Source organism: Malaclemys terrapin, chromosome 10 (genome assembly GCF_027887155.1).
Source record: "Malaclemys terrapin pileata isolate rMalTer1 chromosome 10, rMalTer1.hap1, whole genome shotgun sequence".
Taxonomy (NCBI): Eukaryota; Metazoa; Chordata; order Testudines; family Emydidae; genus Malaclemys; species Malaclemys terrapin.
Genome location: NC_071514.1, coordinates 75,608,669 through 75,626,110, shown reverse-complemented (window position 1 = coordinate 75,626,110; position 17,442 = coordinate 75,608,669). Strand labels below are relative to the sequence as shown.

Below are 17,442 nucleotides of genomic sequence, written 5' to 3'. Positions count from 1 at the left end.
GCCTCTGCTAGTAAAGGAGTCCCTTGGAGGTGGGCAGCAGAGAAGAGAAATGTGGTGGGAAGGGGGATTTGTCTGGTCGTGGACGTAGGGATCAGAGCATGAAATCTTGCAGAGGGTGAGGAGAGGGATGAGCTTGAATATCTTACGGTTGATTCTGGTACCCAGTTGCTCTGGGAGGGCTTTGGAATTTAATGCTTTACTTTTGCATTTCAGACACTTGCCAATGATCGCAGCTCTGCTCCATGGCCGGGTACATCTTAATTTCCAGGAGTTTCGACAACAGAACCACCTGACTTTCTTCATCCATGTCCTGGGGATCCTGGAGCTGCTTCAGCCACAGGTGTTCCAGAGTGAGCACCAGGGGGCGCTATGGGATTGTCTTCTCTCCTTCATTCGCCTGCTGCTGGTAGGAGAACATTGCCTTTTACAGACTACATACAGCCAGCCAACCACTAGGGAGAGAAGTTGGTATCTCAGAGTGCTGTGTGTCACAGTTTACATGTGTGTTTACTGTGTGTGCCTGTACAAATACATGGCAGTGTGCATGAACGGGGAGGGGAAGGACAACACATGGACTTTCAGGCTTCCAGTGGGTGTTAGTGCTTTTGGTTAAGTGTGGTTTCCCTCCATCCTTCCAGAATTACAGGAAGTCCTCACGTCATCTGGCTGCCTTCATCACCAAGTTCGTCCAGTTCATTCACAAGTACATCACGTGCAATGCCCAGGCAGCTGTGTCTTTCCTGCAGAAACATTCTGACCCGCTCCAGTAAGTGTTCTGTTCTGACCTTATTCCCATTGCTCTGGTGCCTCCCATCTGTGACTGCCCAGCTACCTGGCATTAATTGTCTGCCAGCAAAGTCAGTCGTTTTTGCTGATGCACAGGCACAGGGCCATCTGTTGGGATTGCTGTCCACCTTAAAAATAAATACATTGCTGGAGTCACAGTCTCCTAACCAGATAGGAAACAACAAGAGCAAAGTTATTATTTAGCTTTTATTACAGTGCTTTTCCCCTGGAGATTTCCATGTGCTTTTAAAAGGTACACGAGCAATAGTGTCCCTTTTACAGATGGGGAAAAATGAGGGACAGGACAATTAAGAGACTGGCTGCAGCTCACACAGACTCCAGGAATAGCACCTAGGTTTCCTAACTCTCACACCTAGGACACTGCACGTTTCCAGGCAGGCAGCAGCAGAGTTCTCCCTTGGACTAGTGGATACAGGGTCCCATCTGCAAGTACCCGGGACAATATATTTTGGCCCCCCTTGGAGTGAGGGAACTGGAGTTGCCGTAGCTGCCTCAGCAGTTCTGGCTACTGTCTGTTTTCTGTCTCGTCGGCTGACACCTATTTGTCCACTGCTTGATTCTGTCTTCTCTATCCTTTATTCTCCTTCCCCCACAGTTACTTTGCTCCTCTTCCCCACGCGTTCACATTCATACATGTACCCTCAGCTTGTTCCTTCTCCTCACACCCGGATGTTGAGCTGATTGTTGCTGTTTTATGCCAGAGATGCCTTTTCTTTCACCTTAGTGACCTGTCATCAGATAACAGTGACCTAGTCATGCTGAAATCTCTCTTGGCTGGACTGAGCTTGCCCAGTAAGAGTGGGGTCTTGGACAGAGGCTCTGCAGAAGAAAAGGATGGTGAGTGTGTGTAACTCTTTGGGCTAGATCAGTGAGCCCTACCCCTGTGCTATGCTTTGGAGCTCTGTTGCTTCTATGTGGACTTAATCCTGAGCTCTGCACTCCCAGCCCTAATAGAACAGTGAAGGGGGAAGGAAAGGAACTGAGAGTGAAGGCTGTGTCCTCATAGACATTCTTGTGAGGAACTGGTCAGCAGTAGTAAAACCAGTTCCTGGGAAGGGGTAAATGCTGACTTTTCACTTGTCATAACTCTCGGAGCTTCCCAATGCAGTGGAATAGCAGCACCAAAGGTGTGTGTATATATAGCTAGGGAGTCTGCTCTCCTCTGCATGTCTTTAGTCTAGTTCTTCAGGAAGATCTCCTAAGGATACATCTGCTCCTTCCCTGCTCATAGTCATCATCCCGACTTCAGATAGGATTGTCCCTTAGGAAATTCTGCGGATGTTACAGGTGCTAAGGATCGTTATCTCTCCCTTCCCTCTCTGAGCAGATGCCATGGTAAGGGGACAGTAGGCAGTGATGTAATCCATTGGCTGGAAATGCCAGATTCGCCTTCATTTTAAATGTGCAGAGAATGACTGGGAGATAACTATTTCTCTTTGTCCCAGATGAAGCAGCCACCGGCTCTCTGCCCCTGGTCAGTGTGTCCCTCTTCACTCCCCTCACTTCAGCGGAAATGGCCCCATACATGAAGAGACTCTCCAGGGGCCAGGCTGTGGAGGGTAAGTGGGGACAGCTTTCTCAGAGCACCTCATGACTTTACAGACAGGAATCACTCTACTCACTTCCCCTTGGCTGGAACATGGTAGCTGCTCCCAGCCACACTTCCTGAGAATGTTAGACCAGAACTACAGGGAGCATATAGACAAAAATCACCTGAACTGGTATTTGGCTGGGACAGGAGAAGCTGGCTTGCAGCCATGAGCCCTGTGCAGGGAAGCCGCCCGCAGCCAGACAAGTTCATCTAGAATTGAAACCATAGCCTATGGTTTTCGAAACCATGTGGTCCCTGTAAGAGAAGCTGCAAGTCTCCTAAAGCCACTATGATGAAACGTGATCTTGTTGCATCTCATGAGCTAAACAAGGTTGACTCTGTTCTGTGTTTGGATGGGAGACCTCCCAGGGCAATTTAGGTGCTCTGGGAAGTGATGTGGTTGATTCACTGGGTGGTACTTTGCCATGGGTCAGTACTGAACCAGTGTGTCAACACTGCATTTGGGGTGCAGTGTTGCTGGAAGTGCCGTCTTTTGGATGAGATGTAGCTCCCCCATTTTTGGTTATCAAAAATCCCCTTGTGCTCTCCACAGAAGTTCAGGCTGTTAGCATAGTATCCTAGGGAGCTACAGTTTGCTTCTCTAAGGTTCTTTTAATATCCTTTACATCCAGTATTCTTCACTATCCTGATCTGTGACATTACTGTGTGGGGTTAGCCCACTGCTGGCCAACTTGGAAATAGGGGAAGTGAACCTTGCGTGTGCATGGTTTGCAGATTCGCTTGTCAAGATGTTGGGATATGAGGCCTTATATAAAGATCACTCACTGTTACAATAGAAATTGATCCAGAACTGAAACTTGCTACAGACAGCAATGCTAGCAGCTAATGTGGCCTCTGCTGGGGCAGTTCTGGAGGTGTTGATCCATAGTACAGAGCATCCTTCTAAGATCCTCTTTGAAGCATCATCTCTGTCTTTTAGCTTTGTATGCCAGGTTGAAAGACTTTATAGCTCAGCAGAGGACTCTTGTGTTTGAGACAGATGTTCCTTTTGGGGCTTTGCTGACTCCACTGTGTTGGTTGGATCAGTGAAGGAAGGTTACCCTTTTCCATCTGTGGCTTTCCCCCCAGATATCCTGGAGGTGCTGAGTGACATTGATGAGATGTCCAGACGGAGACCAGAAATTCTCTCCTTTTTTGCTGTGAGTATATGTAGCCCAGAAGTTGCATTGGAAGATCACTTGCTGTGATGGGGGATTCCGTGCAGCAGAGTCTACCTTGCACAGTTTATTCAGGTGTTACCTTTCTTCTGCTTTATCAGGTCATTATCATGGTGTCTCTGGATAGGCCAGTTCTGAGGAATTACCTTCTCAATTAGTTTAGGCCTTCAACTGCCACATGAGTGTGTGCACTAAGCATTTTACACACGTGTGCTCACACACATACACGAACACACACTCACACACACGCTTCCCCTCTCCTTCTCTTCATTATGCTGGGTCCCTGTCACCCCATAATATCAGTCTAGAGAGAAAGGGGAACAGTTCTGCAGGAAAAACTTAATGAGGGACCAGGGAAATGGATGTAGATCCAATTGCCCTGTGTAGAGCAAGAGAAAAAACGCTCTGGATGCTTAAAGCATTCACAACTGACTGATCTTACAGATAGAAATCCACTGCATGTGACCCTGGTTCACCATTAACCTGCCAGATAGATGGGTGGCGGGCTGGAGCAATGCCGCACGGGTGATAATGTGAGTCTGAAGGGCTTGTTCTCAGTGTCGCCATGGGATCTCTTGCTGATCAGCCTTGTCTCCTCTCAGACTAACCTGCAAAAGTTGATGAGCTCTTCAGAAGAGTCCTGCCGGAATCTGGCCTTCAGCCTGGCTCTGCGCTCAATTCAGAACAACCCCAGGTGAGAAATGGAGGTATCCATGAATGCCAGGCTTCTTCTGAGTCGCTTCCTCCTCTGTCAGCCATGTGCCATGCATTGTCCTGTGTACGGCTCTGACTCTTTCTTGCACCCTTGATGCTAAGAGTGGGGATTGTAGTGACGGTGCTATGTTTTGTTCCCAGCATTGCTGCTGACTTCCTCCCCACTTTCATGTACTGCCTTGGCAGCCGAGACTTTGAGGTGGTGCAGACAGCGCTGAGAAACCTGCCTGAATACACCCTTCTCTGCCAAGGTAGGTCTAGGCTTCTGCATTTACTGCTGCACGCTCAGCTGTGAGAGGCTGGAAACTGATTTCCCAGAGGATCTCCTTCAACTGCTTTCAGTGTCGGATTTATTTTTGTCTGTGTTGGAAACTGAAGTTCTCGCTAGACATTGGTACTTGGTTCAGTGCTATTTGCTGGCCTGCCCAGTGGCAGCTTTGCTCTGAACGCCATGGAAGGGATTTATTGCAGGGAGTCCTCGTGTTGCCAGCCTTGGCTTCTCTCTCAAATAGTTCTGATCATGTAGCAATTTTCCTCTGAGTTAAGGTGCTTTGTATCCATCAGATACTTGTCTGGAGTGTTAATTGTATGCCTGGGGGTGATGGTGTGTAGTTCCTGCCTTTCCCCATCTGGAGAGTTTAAAACTTAGTTTCGCTGCACTGACGTTTCTCTTGCTGGGACTAGTCCTAGCACTTCCTCTGTGCCGTATGATTGTTACTGGTAAATCAGGACTGGTTAGACCAGTTCTCTTACCCTTCTCTTTTCCCCTTCGCAGAGCATGCAGCAGTATTATTGCACAGGGCCTTTCTGGTTGGGATGTATGGACAGATAGACACCAGCTCGCAGATTTCAGAGTCCTTGAAGGTTCTGCATATGGAAGCCATGATGTGAACATCGATGCCCTGGGAACTGATTTGTCCGGTTGACTTGAATCGCTGTGAGGAAACACTTGTATTCCAGCCCGCGGGCTGGGGGGACAAGAGAGAGTGACCATGGAAGGCCAGCCTAAGCAGAAGAAGGAGAGCGCATGCCCGGGGTCTGATTGAAGGAATACAGGGATAGATCCTACTTAGGACATCACTTCAGTGGGAGCAAAAGGGCTTCTATGCACGGCGTATTACAGGGGACCATGTCCTTCTTGGGATCTCGGACGGCATTTACCACTTCCTGTTGGGTAGTGGCTATGACTTCAATCACCACGTCACATCCAGGAGGCCATAGCATTTGGCGTAGGGAAAGGGAGAGTTGCCATGGGGCTCTCTAAGCTTGGACCTCTGGATTGTCCTTTGCACGTTGGAGGGAACACAGAAATCTGTACAGAACAAGAGACTCATTGTTACTATTTGTGATTCCTTTTTAAATTAAAACTCTTCTAATTCCCATTAGGCTCCCTTTCTCTGCTCCCTGCTGGCATTACTGCGTCTCAGCGTTAGGCTCCGTCCTTCTCTAGGCTCTCTCACCGTCTTTCCTTTGGACTGCTGTTCCACAAGACAGGCCTTTTACAGAAAACCTACTTGCAGCCCTCTACAGCCAAAGCGGACTCTTCCTCTTTGCCAGAAGGGTTTGTTTGCTCCTTGTTCCTTCTGCTGCATAAACAGAAAACCATTCTGGAGGATATGGAGGTGGGCCCAGATCTGCTGGGTCTGTCTTCCGTGCTTGGGCTGTGGCAGCCAGAGCTGCCACATTCGGGATTACTGTTTATTATTATTTTTGTATGTCAACAAAGGGTGCCTTGCTGCACCCACAGAAACACCTCCATGGTAGCAGAGTATACATAAAAAGCATCTTTGACGACCCAACAACCATTTCCCCTTGGACTCTGCCATTTACTCAGTGCACCAGTACCCCTGCAGACAGACTCCTTGTCTCCAGGTGGGAGGACAGGCCATGTGGCTTGGTCCTTCAGTGTGGATACTTGTGACAGCAGGAGTGTGGGAGAAGCAGAGGCTAGTAGGTTCCCCCCTCCCCTTTCAATTAAACACATCTCCTTAGTCTCTGCTTAATAGGCCGGCTGTCCTATTTCCTTCCCCTTGGGCTCTTGCTGTACCCCAGGAATGGTGTCAGTGCAGTTTGGCTTAATGCAGTGTAATCAGTAAATCAGTAATGACTAAAGTATGCCTCCTTTCACCTCTAGGTCTGCAGGTGGTAGAGATGGTCATTGCGCCCTGGTTGCTGTTGGGCAGTGAAATGCGCTGGTGGGAGAAGTATGTTCCTCATTGACAAGGATGCACCTCACAATTGGCTCATTTGTTAGTATTCTCAGCAGAGAAGCCAAGACCCGAGGGTATGTCTACACTGCAGAAAAGTGTGTTCTTAACCCAAGTGAGCTAACCAGAGCTAAGAACACTTTTTTGCAGTGTAGACAGCGTCTAAACTACTCTCCCTCTGCCAGGGCTGAGGCAGCAGTGGGGAAGCCTGTACTGCCACTGCCTTTTCTCTACCTGTTCTGAGGATAAGTAGAAGACTTCGCTCTCCACTGCTGTTAGTCTGTCATCTTTTCATGTGCCCTGGGAAAAAATGTGAGGCACCTTTGGTGTCTTTCCCCCAACTCTCTTCACTGGTTGGAGTTCACAGGGAAGGGGGAACCCACTAAGAGAAGGAGAAAGGGGGAGTATCTAAAACCCCAAACAACTCTAACCACAGCCCATCATTCTCTTACCTGGCCTTTTAAATAAAGAGATTAGAGCCATCAATTAATGATGCAATGTGCTCCTATCTTCCAGAGCATCTGCTTTACAACCAATGAAGGGGCTGTAACAATTAGCTAGAAATAAATTAAGTGAAGAAACAGCCGAAGAAGATCAAGTCAATAAAATAGTTTGTTTTTTTCCGGAGGGTCTCAGTGACAGTGGGATTAATGCCCTGAGTTCGCATCTGCAAGGTTACAGATGAAATCTGTTGGCTATTCTGAACTTAGTCCTTTTATTGAGCATCATTGAAACCTCTACACGGTTCATCACACTAAGCAGGTGTCTCCCCCAGTGGTATAGGTCAGGAATAGACAGGAGGCTGCAGGGCAGGATTTGAGCAGCCGTTGCAGAGTGGTTTGTGTCAGGTGGAGTGGGAATGTCGGGGGACGGTGACAGCAAGAGGGAGAGGAGGTGAGTATGAAGTGCACTGGCCGAGCTCTGGGGCAGCTTGTACCCTGCTCCTGAACCCCCCTGCAGAAAGCAAATTTCACTGGAAATCCCAGATGCAGGGTTGGATCTCCAAGTCTTTGTTCAAATGCATTAAACATTGAAATGAGCGAAACCAAACACCATGTTGTTGGTCGCATTTGCTAGTTTGCTTCTGTTCAAGAAACAAGGTGTCTCCCAGGTGTGTTTGGCAAACAGCCATGTTGCAGGCGTCCCAGTCTGGAATAGCAGAAGGTGTTTCCTGGCCACACTCTGGGTTCATTGGCAGAGATGGGTGCGTGGACTTGGTGCTGTGGACAAGCAAGATTGCTGGTAGAGTGCAGTGGGGGCAGCTGCGCTGCATGTGCCTGGCTTTGAACCATTCCTTCTCGAGACCGGCAAGTTAGTTCAGAGGTGGAGGGAGTGTGAGAGGAAACGCGGGTGGCCAGGATGTGAATGGTGCAGTCACTTGATCTGGCAGGACAGTGGCAGCCCCTCTAGCCTAGCTGGAGTTGGTTTTATCTCACTGAATAAGAGGCATCACTTACGACTTGCTGCCTTCTGTGCATTCCATTGAATCAACCCCTCCCGTGCCTCGATCCTACGGTGATGGACACATTATAAATACTTGGAGCCTACTAGAATTACTGAGTTCGATGTTCCAGCTGCGCTCCGTCGTCGAGGCTGGGAATGCAGCGCGGTTGCTGCGGCAGAAACTAATAGGATCACTAATGCATGCCAGTATTAATTTTCAGGTTGAGTTCCCGGTGCTTTTAATTTGGGGGCTTTTGTGTGAGAGGTTTGAAGGCGAGGCACCTTGAAGTGCCGAGACAGCTCGAGGCGGAGAGTATGTTGCCGCTGGAGTGGAATGCAGGGATGATGGGCCTGGAGCCCAACCCCTCTTATCTGGGACGGGAGAAGTGACAGTTCTAAAACGGTTAGCGGCGGCGTTACTGATGGAATGACACTGGCCCGCCTTTTAATCAGTGCTTGTTTATAACTGTGTTTCATCTCCGTCCTGCTGAGCTGGTGTTCTCCTCCCCTCCTCCAAGAGGGAGTAGCACAGCTGAGCTAAACTGACAGCGCTATCCACTGCAGGCCTTGTAAACCCCTCCTCTGCTTTGGAGGAGAGTGAGCGAAAAGCTCCCTTGGTAGAGAAGTGAGGGGAGAGGTTTATAAATGGTTTCATTTGTTGGGAATGGGGTAGATAGGTGGTTACTGGAGGAGCCCAGGGTGTCCACAGTGGAATCGCGACCATGGTTCATCTGCCTTGGGCTGCGGGTCTCTTCTGAGCAAAAATGCTAGAGAGGCATAGGTGCCAGCATCCTTGAGCCTTTGCTCTGTGGCACTGAGCTTGTACAGAGGCACTGCCACAGGATTGGATGGCTCCCATGAGAGTCCATTGGTGCTCTGTGGCATAGACAATCTTGCCCCAAGAGCTGAGTTTGCTGCCTCCTGAGTGCTGCCAGCCTGGAGAGAGGTGTCTGAGCTACAGAAGGGAACTCTCCTCCCACGTGGGGCAGCCACTAGACACGCAGGCCTAGAGAGAGACGCTCAATGACTTACAGACCACTAGCATTGTACCTGGTATATCCCAGCTCTGTACACATTAACACTTCACTGGAAACTGCATCTGAACCATACGTTTGTTCAGTAGATAAATCCTTCCGAGCCCGTCCTGTGAGAGGCAATCCAAGCTGGATTGCTTTCCCCGGGAAAGCAGGAGTGTTTGGTGTCTGCCCATGTCTGTTATGTCCAGCCCGTCGCTGGGTGCTATGGTACCAGTGACGTGTAAACTGCTGGCTAACAGGTGACTAGGAGGCTTTCAACTGGCCCAGTTGCTTAACGGGTGATTCTGAGCAAACCAGCTGCCTCCTGACAGGGGAGAAGTTGCTGGGTATTGTGTGTGTCCTTCTGCACACCTGCCTGCTTTGCCTCGTGCTGCCTTAGCTCTTCTCCAGCAGGGGTGAGCTGCTCTGGCCAAGCGCTGCTGGAGGTGAGCTCCCCTTGCTGGCTGTGTTTCCTGCTTTGAAGTCTGATGCCTGAGTGATTTGGACTCCCTCCTCCCAGTCGGTTTTTGAAGGGATGTTTCAGCTTTACTCTGCAAATGATCCGGGACTGAAAGCAGACAATCCGGTGGAGGGGGATCCAGTTACAGACAGTCTGAGAACACACAACTGGGAGTGCTTCCCTGTCTCCAAGAGCTATGACTATCTGTTATTCAGGGACCCCTCGAGAAGAGCCCCACGCTGGATCTGATATGGAAGTGGTTAAGGATCTTTCCTAGGGCTCCCTGATGCAGTGAATTAATGCATTAAACTTCCATCCGATCTGGGGTCTGGGTTTAACTGTGGAACTGTTGTAAAAGCCTAAGGAGGGTGATGGTCTTGTTTTAGTCTCTGCCATTGCAAATGCTTTGCAGAACTGGCAGTGTCCTAAGGAGAGCCCCCGGACTGGATTAGCAGGGGCTGAAGCAGATCAGGCATGAGGAGCAGCAGTAGGGCTGGGGGTCCAGACTGGCAGAGCTGGGGTGCTTCAGGCCAGGACTGAGGTGCATTGGTGGCAGGGAGGGGGATACCAGTCTCTGGGGCCAACAGGACTATTGCCCAAAGGGGAAGGGCCAAGAAACACCTCAGCCTCCCCCGACTGCTTCCCCGGGGATCTCAGCAGGGACTGGAACCAAGGTGCAGGTCTCCAGTCTCCTCCCACACCACCAAAAGGTAGAGGAGGAGGAAAGAGCTTCACTCTCCTGCCTCTAAGCACTGGGGAGAGCTGCTGCTGCTCAGTTCCTGCTCTGCCTTGGGGCTGGAGCTCAATTCTTGCGTTAGCCCCGAGTGCCCTGGGGAAACACTCAGTTCCCACTCCCTCACTGACACATACGCACGGCCCTCCTGGGTTCAGGGCTCCCGGGAACAGGATTCGCCCACTCACCAGCCTGAGTAGCTAGGATTGCATGCGCCCAGAGGATTTCCAGGCGGATTGGGAGGACGTGGTCAGTCGGGACCGATGGGCAATGGTGGGAAAAGAGGATGCAGGTCCAGACGTTCCGTGTGCCTTCCTGTCTGAGGAGCGAGACTCTGTATTGAGAGAACCCTCTCCCGTGTTCCCTGCAGGTCTCCCACTGCACATCCTCCCCCAGCCCCCTTTCCAGCCTGGGGTTTCTGGTCCTTGCATCCATGCCTGTGATTTCAGGACAACAGCCCCGTCCTTCATGCTGTCGCTCTGGGCTGAGCAGCCTGCATCTCTCCTGGGCAGCGCTCCAGTTTACTCGTGTACCTAGACTTGGTTGTGTGTCTGCTCCAGGACAAGGGTCTCGGTGTGTGGTCCCGTAACCTCCTTGTTTGCAGTTGGCAGAAATCCCATAAAAGCCTGCAGGCCTTTTTGCTTTCGCAGGTTAGTGGGAAGAGACAGTCTAGTGTACCCATTAAGCAGGGAGGGTGAGCGCTTTCTCATTGTCCGCTAGGACACACACCAGCCTGGCTTCCGTGCCAGCTGCTTTCCCTCGGGGGATAGGTAATGTTACAGAAATCTGCCCCATCGTTGTTCTGCCTATACCCCTTTGATAGGGGCAAGGACAGCCCGTAGCTATCGTTACACCTCATACAGCTGCTCTTGGCCATTTACTAAGATCAGGTGGAGTCAAGCTGGTCTACACGGAAAACTTACATTGGCAAAGCTCCGATGTAAAATATCCACACCCCGCAGAGCTGTAGTTCTGCTGACCTAACCACCCTGTGTAGACAGTGCTAGGTTGACGGAATTCTTCCATTGACCCAGCGACAGCAGTGGGAGACGCCCTCTCGTCACTGTAGTGTCTGCACTGAAGCGCTGATGTGCTGCTGTAGACATAGCCTTAGAAGGAGGATGTGAGAGAAACTGACAAGGAAACAGCAGCAGGTTTGATGATAGACTCTGAGGCAGGCACAGCCGGGCATGGGTCTGTCCCTCTCCTCTCTCTTTTAAAGCCTCTTAGAGCTGTGGTGTGAGGGGCTGCAGCCAGGGTGGTAGGGAAAGTCGGGTGCAAATTCTCTGCCCCCTCAACTCTTCCTCTAGTCCTGTTGCATGCCTAGCACATCAAGTTCTGCCCCAGCTCTGCTCATCCACCTCAGTCCTGTCCTGCAGCACCCTCCTCCCCCCCCCTCCTCAGGCCTGCCCCTCTTGTGCATTTAGTGGGCTGGTTTCAGATGCAGGCTGGGGCCTAGGTGGGGTGTCCAAAGCTCACTGTGGTGTGGGGCTCCAGAGTGGAAAAGCTCATGTAGGAAGCCTGCTCTCCCTCCCTGTTCTGTGGCATGTGGAGGGCAGAGGGGGTTGAAAGAGCAGCAGGTTTGAGATGCATCCCCTCACGCATTCTCACAGGGCCATTGAAGCCTGGTGCTTGGCACTGGGAGAGGCCAGGGCCTCTGCCAGAGGAGAAGAGGCAGGATCACTGCTGGCAGGTGTCCTACTGTACTTCTCTAGTAGCCACACTAACAACAAACCAGACCTATGCTATGGCACTCGGCTTTGCCATGGCAGAGATTTCATGCGGAGGCTGGCAGTGGCCCTCCTGTATTAGAGACACTCTCCACGGGGACTCACTTCCCCCCCCATGGCCTCCCAGTCAATAGGACACAGGCTGCTAAGAGAAGTGCGAGGCCCACAGGCCAGTGCCAGTTCATGCACACTCCCCTTAGTCAGTCTCTCTCTCTCACACACACACATTCACTCACTCACTCTCATTCTCTCCTTCCTCTGCTCCTTTTCTCTCCTCTTCCCCACCCATTTCTCCTAGCTCTGTCCTTTCCAGTCTGCCATGGCCTCCTTCTTGCTGTATCCCCCCCTTCCGCCTGACTGTCTTGCCCTCTGTTCCCCCCATTCCTGCTCCTTTTGTCTAGTGTTTCTAAAGCCTCACCAATTAGCAGGACTCCCTGTTGCCCAGCTCAGCTTTCAGCCTGTGTCCTTTCAAAGAAAGGCAAATTCCTCCTCAAGGAGACCAGGTATCGCTCCTTCACCGTTGGAGCAATGACGGGTTACAAATCCTCCTCCAAACAGCAGGTGGCTGCAGCAAAGGCTTCCCATGACAGTGATGATTTCTCTCTCGAGAAAACTAACAGTAGTTTTTATTAGATCATTCACTCCCACTGCAGCTTCAGAGTGAGATGGTAGTGCCCATAATAGGATCCAAACAAAATCCAGGGCTAATCATTCAGGCATTGCCCTGGATAGTGTTACTTCAGAATGTGCTGGTGACTGAGCATCCATACAGGCCTGTGCCCCAGTTACTGCCCTCCAACCGGTTCCAAAGCCCAATGAGTGGAGTGTGATCCCTCAAGCTTTCAAGATTTACTGGCTTCAAAGCAGAGCTTTCTCTGCACCTTCCCTGTGCTTTCAGCTGACTGAAAGCACCCATGTGGAGTTAGGGTGTCGCAGTATGGTGCATGCTCAGTATTTACATCCATTGCAGTGTGGTTGTAGCCATGGTGGTCCCAGGACATGAGAGGAGACCAGCTGGGTGAAGTTATATCTTCTGTTGGCCCAACTTCTGGTGGTGGAAGAGACCAAAGCTCAAAAGCTTGTCTCTTCCACCCACTTGTATCCATGTCATTCAGGGCCACCGCTTTGGGAGGCGGTTACTTTCTGCTCTTTGGTGTTTTCTCACACCTATCTGGCCTTTGCTTTGCCTTCTGCATTCAGGGTTTGTTTCTGCTAGAGCTGGGATCCCTTCCTGCCTGAAGAAGGCACCTGTCCTAGCAGAGAGAAGGCTCGTGAGGGGGAACAAGGAGCTAAACTGCAATCAGTCCAGTGGCCTGACCTAGTGGCTGCAGAGAATATAGTATGTATTCCCCGCATTGGAGCGCTGTTACAGCTCCTCCCTTCTCCAGGCTGCACTGGCTTCTGGGATTTGCCCATAGAAGGGAAGAAGAAATCATCCATTGTTCTGATTTTATCAGTGAAATCTCAAAGTTCTCCACCTCCTAGCCATGGGAAATGGCAACAATCCACTAGGGCACCTGGCCCCTCCTCCTCCTGCTGCTGCGGGATCCTTTGCTACAGAACATGCCCAAGTTCATTCTCTGCTTGGAAACCTCCCAGATGAGGAAGCTCCCAATGCTTCCCTTGGGAGACTATTCTATGGACTAATTAGTCCAGGAATGGTCTCCAACCTTCACTCCCCTCCCCAAGCCTGTATGAGGTACAACCTTAATCACCCCATGGCCAGAAGTGGATTGTTTAGACATACTGGGAGGCTGATAGCACAACTATGTGCCTGTGGTGTCCGGGAAAACAGATGTTGCTCTGAATACAGTGGAAGATGTGGGGGAGCCAAGTTGGGTGAACAACCGGGGGAATGGGCCAAGAGATGGGGAGGGGAGATCTCTGTAATTGAGAGCTCTTGCATTAACAACCTGGCTTGTGCCAACCTCTCAGGCCACCACACACATTTCCTCTAGTCGGATGGGGTGGATCAATTGTTCCCTGGCTGTTTAGCACCTAGCATGTTTGAAGCCCTGCAGCTGTGCTCAGAGTGGGCAAGTGACCAGCTTCCTCTGGTCAGCTGAGGGCTGTCATTCGTTCCTTGGCAACTGGACTGGAATGGGGGGAGGAGGAAGGTGCTCTAAGCAGGTACTGTCTTGTACTGCTCTGAGGTGGCCTGGAGTTAGCAAGACAGAGAAAGGCCATCCGTCTGTCAGCAGTGGGGTGTCCATGCTGGGGAGGGAGAGGCAGCAATTTGGTAAATGGAAGTAATTGAATTAGTTGCTCTCAGCTGTGTGCCGCTTGGGATGTGGTTACAGTTCAAACTCCGCCCCAGCGCGAGGGCACTCTCCGAGCTCCAGGGAAGTGACCCAAGCACATTCAAAGCTTGGCAGGAAGGGACCCTGAAGGGAGGTGGGGTGGCGTGGCAGTTCAGAAAGGGACGGCTACAAGAGACAGACAGACCCTTGTGCTTCCCCGTGACTTGGGGACTCTCTGGGGAAAGGCTCTCAAGCTGCTTGCTGGCTCTGAGGCCTGTGTTCAGTTCTGGAGAGACTCTCTAGCTCAGCGGAGCCAGCTGAGAGATATAAGCCTGAGTCACCGCAGAGCCTCATCTTTCCCTGAGAACAGCCCTCGCCATAAAAGGAAGGGGCAATTCTTTGTATGATAATCAATCAAACCTGAACTGCCGGCCCCTGGACCCAGCCCTCTGTAGAACGCTGGGAGCCCCAGAAGTCCAGGTAGCTATGGCACGTCATCATAGCAGCGTGAAGATTGATACCAGACAGCCCCCAAGGCTCTCCTGTGCTCCCTAAGGTGCAAAGACCTAGTTCCTCAGGCTCAAGACACTATTCCTTAGCTATAGCCATCCCAGCATTTTGAAGCGTTTCCACGGGCTTTGTTTTCCTGGTCACATTCCCATTCCTTTGTCTCCAGATGTGTCTGTCCCATAGACTTGGGCTGCATCTGGGTCTTTGGCCCTAGCCAGCCTAAACCACATTCTCTACTGCTTTTTGGTCTCCCATCTCTAGTCTCAAACACCTCAGGGGCTGTAGCTGCACCCATGCCCTGGCCTCTAACTGCTCCCAGGCCTTTGCCTCTGTAATCCAGTGACCTCTGTTCTCAGCTTCTGGTTCCTCTAGCCAACCATGCTCTCGGTCCTCTATTCATACTCCTGAGTTTCTGCTCTCCTTTCTCCAATGAGCTCTGGAGTCCGCTGTCTCTTGTCTTCATTTCTAGTCACTAATAGTTCTTTCTTGTTGGACACACTGGTGTTAGTTGCTTTTTTAATTCTTCCTGCAAATCCACAAGAGCAAAATTAATACCGTAGCTGTTGGAGAAGCTGAGCAAAATCCAACTGGAAATCAACAGTAGGAGAAATGCCCAGTCATTTTAGGCATGGGGTAATTCTGGAAGGCAGACTATCCTGGCTTTGTGGGATTTCATTCCCTTGCTCCATGTTCCCAACGGAGAAATGTAGAGTAATCTGTGCAAAAGGAGGGACAGCGATGGAGACAGGAGAATCTGTTCTTGACTGGAAAGCTTGGGGCTCTCCCTCCATAGTGAACATGACACCATGTAAAGTGGAGGTAGCTTCAGCCGTCTCATTTGGCTCAGTTGGAATCTTGGTGGCCGTTCTTCCTGTCTCCTGTTTAGAGAGAGCTCTGTGAACTCCTCTGGCAGGTGAGACAGCTTTTCCGGGTCACTGCTAGGGAGCCATTAGTGGGAATATTTACTTGGAAATTCAATCCCGGCTCACGCTCCCCTCTAATTGATTGAAGAGTTTCTTTGAAGTGAAGAAGTTAATTTAGTGTCTGAATGGGGGAGGGGAAAGGAGAGCGTTGGAAAAGAGGCTTCAGGTAAGAAGTTTCTTTATTTCACACCTGCTGGAGACAAGTGGGTGATCAGAGACTCTGTCTGCAGTTCGCCTCCTACATGGACACACCTGGGAAAGTCCAGACCAGCTCTAGGTTTCACTGGACGCATCTGGGTCAGCAGAGACCCCTCCCCGACCACCAGTAATTTAATTGGAATCTCACATTAGTTTTTGGTGCGGGAAAGAGGGCAGTGCGAGGACCAGGCTCCACTTTGTTCCTGGACATACCTGGATTAACAGAGACCGCTCAAATCCTCCAGTACACCTGAACTCACCTGTCCAAGACTCTGCCATTTCTCCAGATCTCTGAATCACTCCGTGCAGGTAAGATGGGAAGGATTTCAGTGGGGAAAAGGTGCTCCGAGAATGGGGGTGATGCTGGGGTGGGGGGGAGAGGGAGCAATCCCAGCGTTCACAATGTTCTGCCCATTGAAATGCATCTTCCTCTACAGCTTCTGTGACTTCGGACCCGTCTGGAGCAGAGTCTGGTACAAATTGTGTCAAGATTGCCATGTTCCTTCCTTTGGGGCTGACGTAGCCTCTTAAAAAGGGGGTGGTCCATGCAGTGCTAAGGGGAGAGGGAAACCTATTGGTTCTGAAGTGGGACTTTACTCTCCTCAGCATAGTAAATGTTCAGGACTATCAGTGTACTCTTAATGCTGAGGAATGAAGGGGTGAAATTAGCCTTGGGGAGGGGCATTTCCTTTCCCCGTCTGTGCAGACAAACTCATTTGTCTCTTTCTCTTCTCCCCTCCTCTTCTCAGCTGGTAACTTATCCTCCCTGAATTCCATGTGTTTGGGGTTGCTGGAGGATGGAGTTTGGGCTCCTTTGTGGTCACAGTGTAAACTATTGAGTGACTATTTATAGTCTCCTAGCCCACTGTAGGAGCTATGTAAGCAACAAACAAAAATTGGCATGGGTTTCTTTAGGGATGGGCAAGGTGGTTTGGAGAGCGAACCGGCCTGTCTGTCTCTCCCTGCTAGAAATCTTGAATTGGCCCCAGAAGTGCTCTGAGGTTGAAGAGATCTCTCTTCCGCTTTAATATTCCATGTGTACTGGCTTTGGCTGGGCCCTGAATACTGCAGTATCATGAGTCTATTTTGACGTCTCCTCCGAGCCGACAAACAAGCAGGGTGTAGTGCAGCCATGATTCTCTGGCAGCCGTGAGCTGAACAGGATTACGCTTCTTCCACAGGAGTTTCAGGTGAGCAAGGTCTTGATCATTGTGGCTGCATCTGACCATCAGCCTTTGAAGTCTGGTTGTCCCAACTATCAAGAGCCAGCTATGGCTTCCCCAGCAGAGCCAGCCAGCTCACCAGGACGTCAGTATGAGCCATGTGCTGCAATCTCAATCCTTCATTCAAGTCCTGGGTGCTGTAATCCTGCATAGCCTGCCGGCCCTGCTGAAGGTGGCTGGTGCTCTTGCGTGGGGGAGCGGGAAATCAGACAGCAGGCTCTGAAGTCTCCTTCAGGAGCAAGAAAGCCTGTGGTCTTCAGGCTTCTAAGCCAGCTCTCCCCATTATCCAACCCCCCCCTCCAACAAAAGACACCCCCCCTCTTGCTTCAGAGCATGACCCACCTCTAGCTGATGGAGGTCAGGGAGATACATTCCCCATGAGCAAATCATTCCAGAGTGTCTTTGTTTGGGGCTTCTCACTCCTTTCTCTGCAGCATCTGGCTACTGGAACAGTGTCTCCCTGGTTAAT

At 50.8% G+C, this 17,442-nt stretch overlaps 1 protein-coding gene across 1 annotated transcript in view; it reads left to right on the top strand.

Moving 5' to 3' along the window:
* INTS1 (integrator complex subunit 1) overlaps window positions 1-5,670 on the top strand; it is a 36,754-nt gene extending 31,084 nt beyond the window's left edge. The window contains exons 41-48 of the mRNA XM_054042494.1: window positions 214-406; window positions 639-766; window positions 1,532-1,644; window positions 2,253-2,366; window positions 3,488-3,558; window positions 4,179-4,270; window positions 4,432-4,541; window positions 5,066-5,670. Of these exons, the coding sequence (XP_053898469.1) occupies window positions 214-406; window positions 639-766; window positions 1,532-1,644; window positions 2,253-2,366; window positions 3,488-3,558; window positions 4,179-4,270; window positions 4,432-4,541; window positions 5,066-5,181 (937 nt within the window). The 3' untranslated portion in view covers window positions 5,182-5,670. The remainder of the gene's footprint in view (window positions 1-213; window positions 407-638; window positions 767-1,531; window positions 1,645-2,252; window positions 2,367-3,487; window positions 3,559-4,178; window positions 4,271-4,431; window positions 4,542-5,065) is intronic.
* The last annotated feature ends 11,772 nt before the right edge of the window (window positions 5,671-17,442 follow it).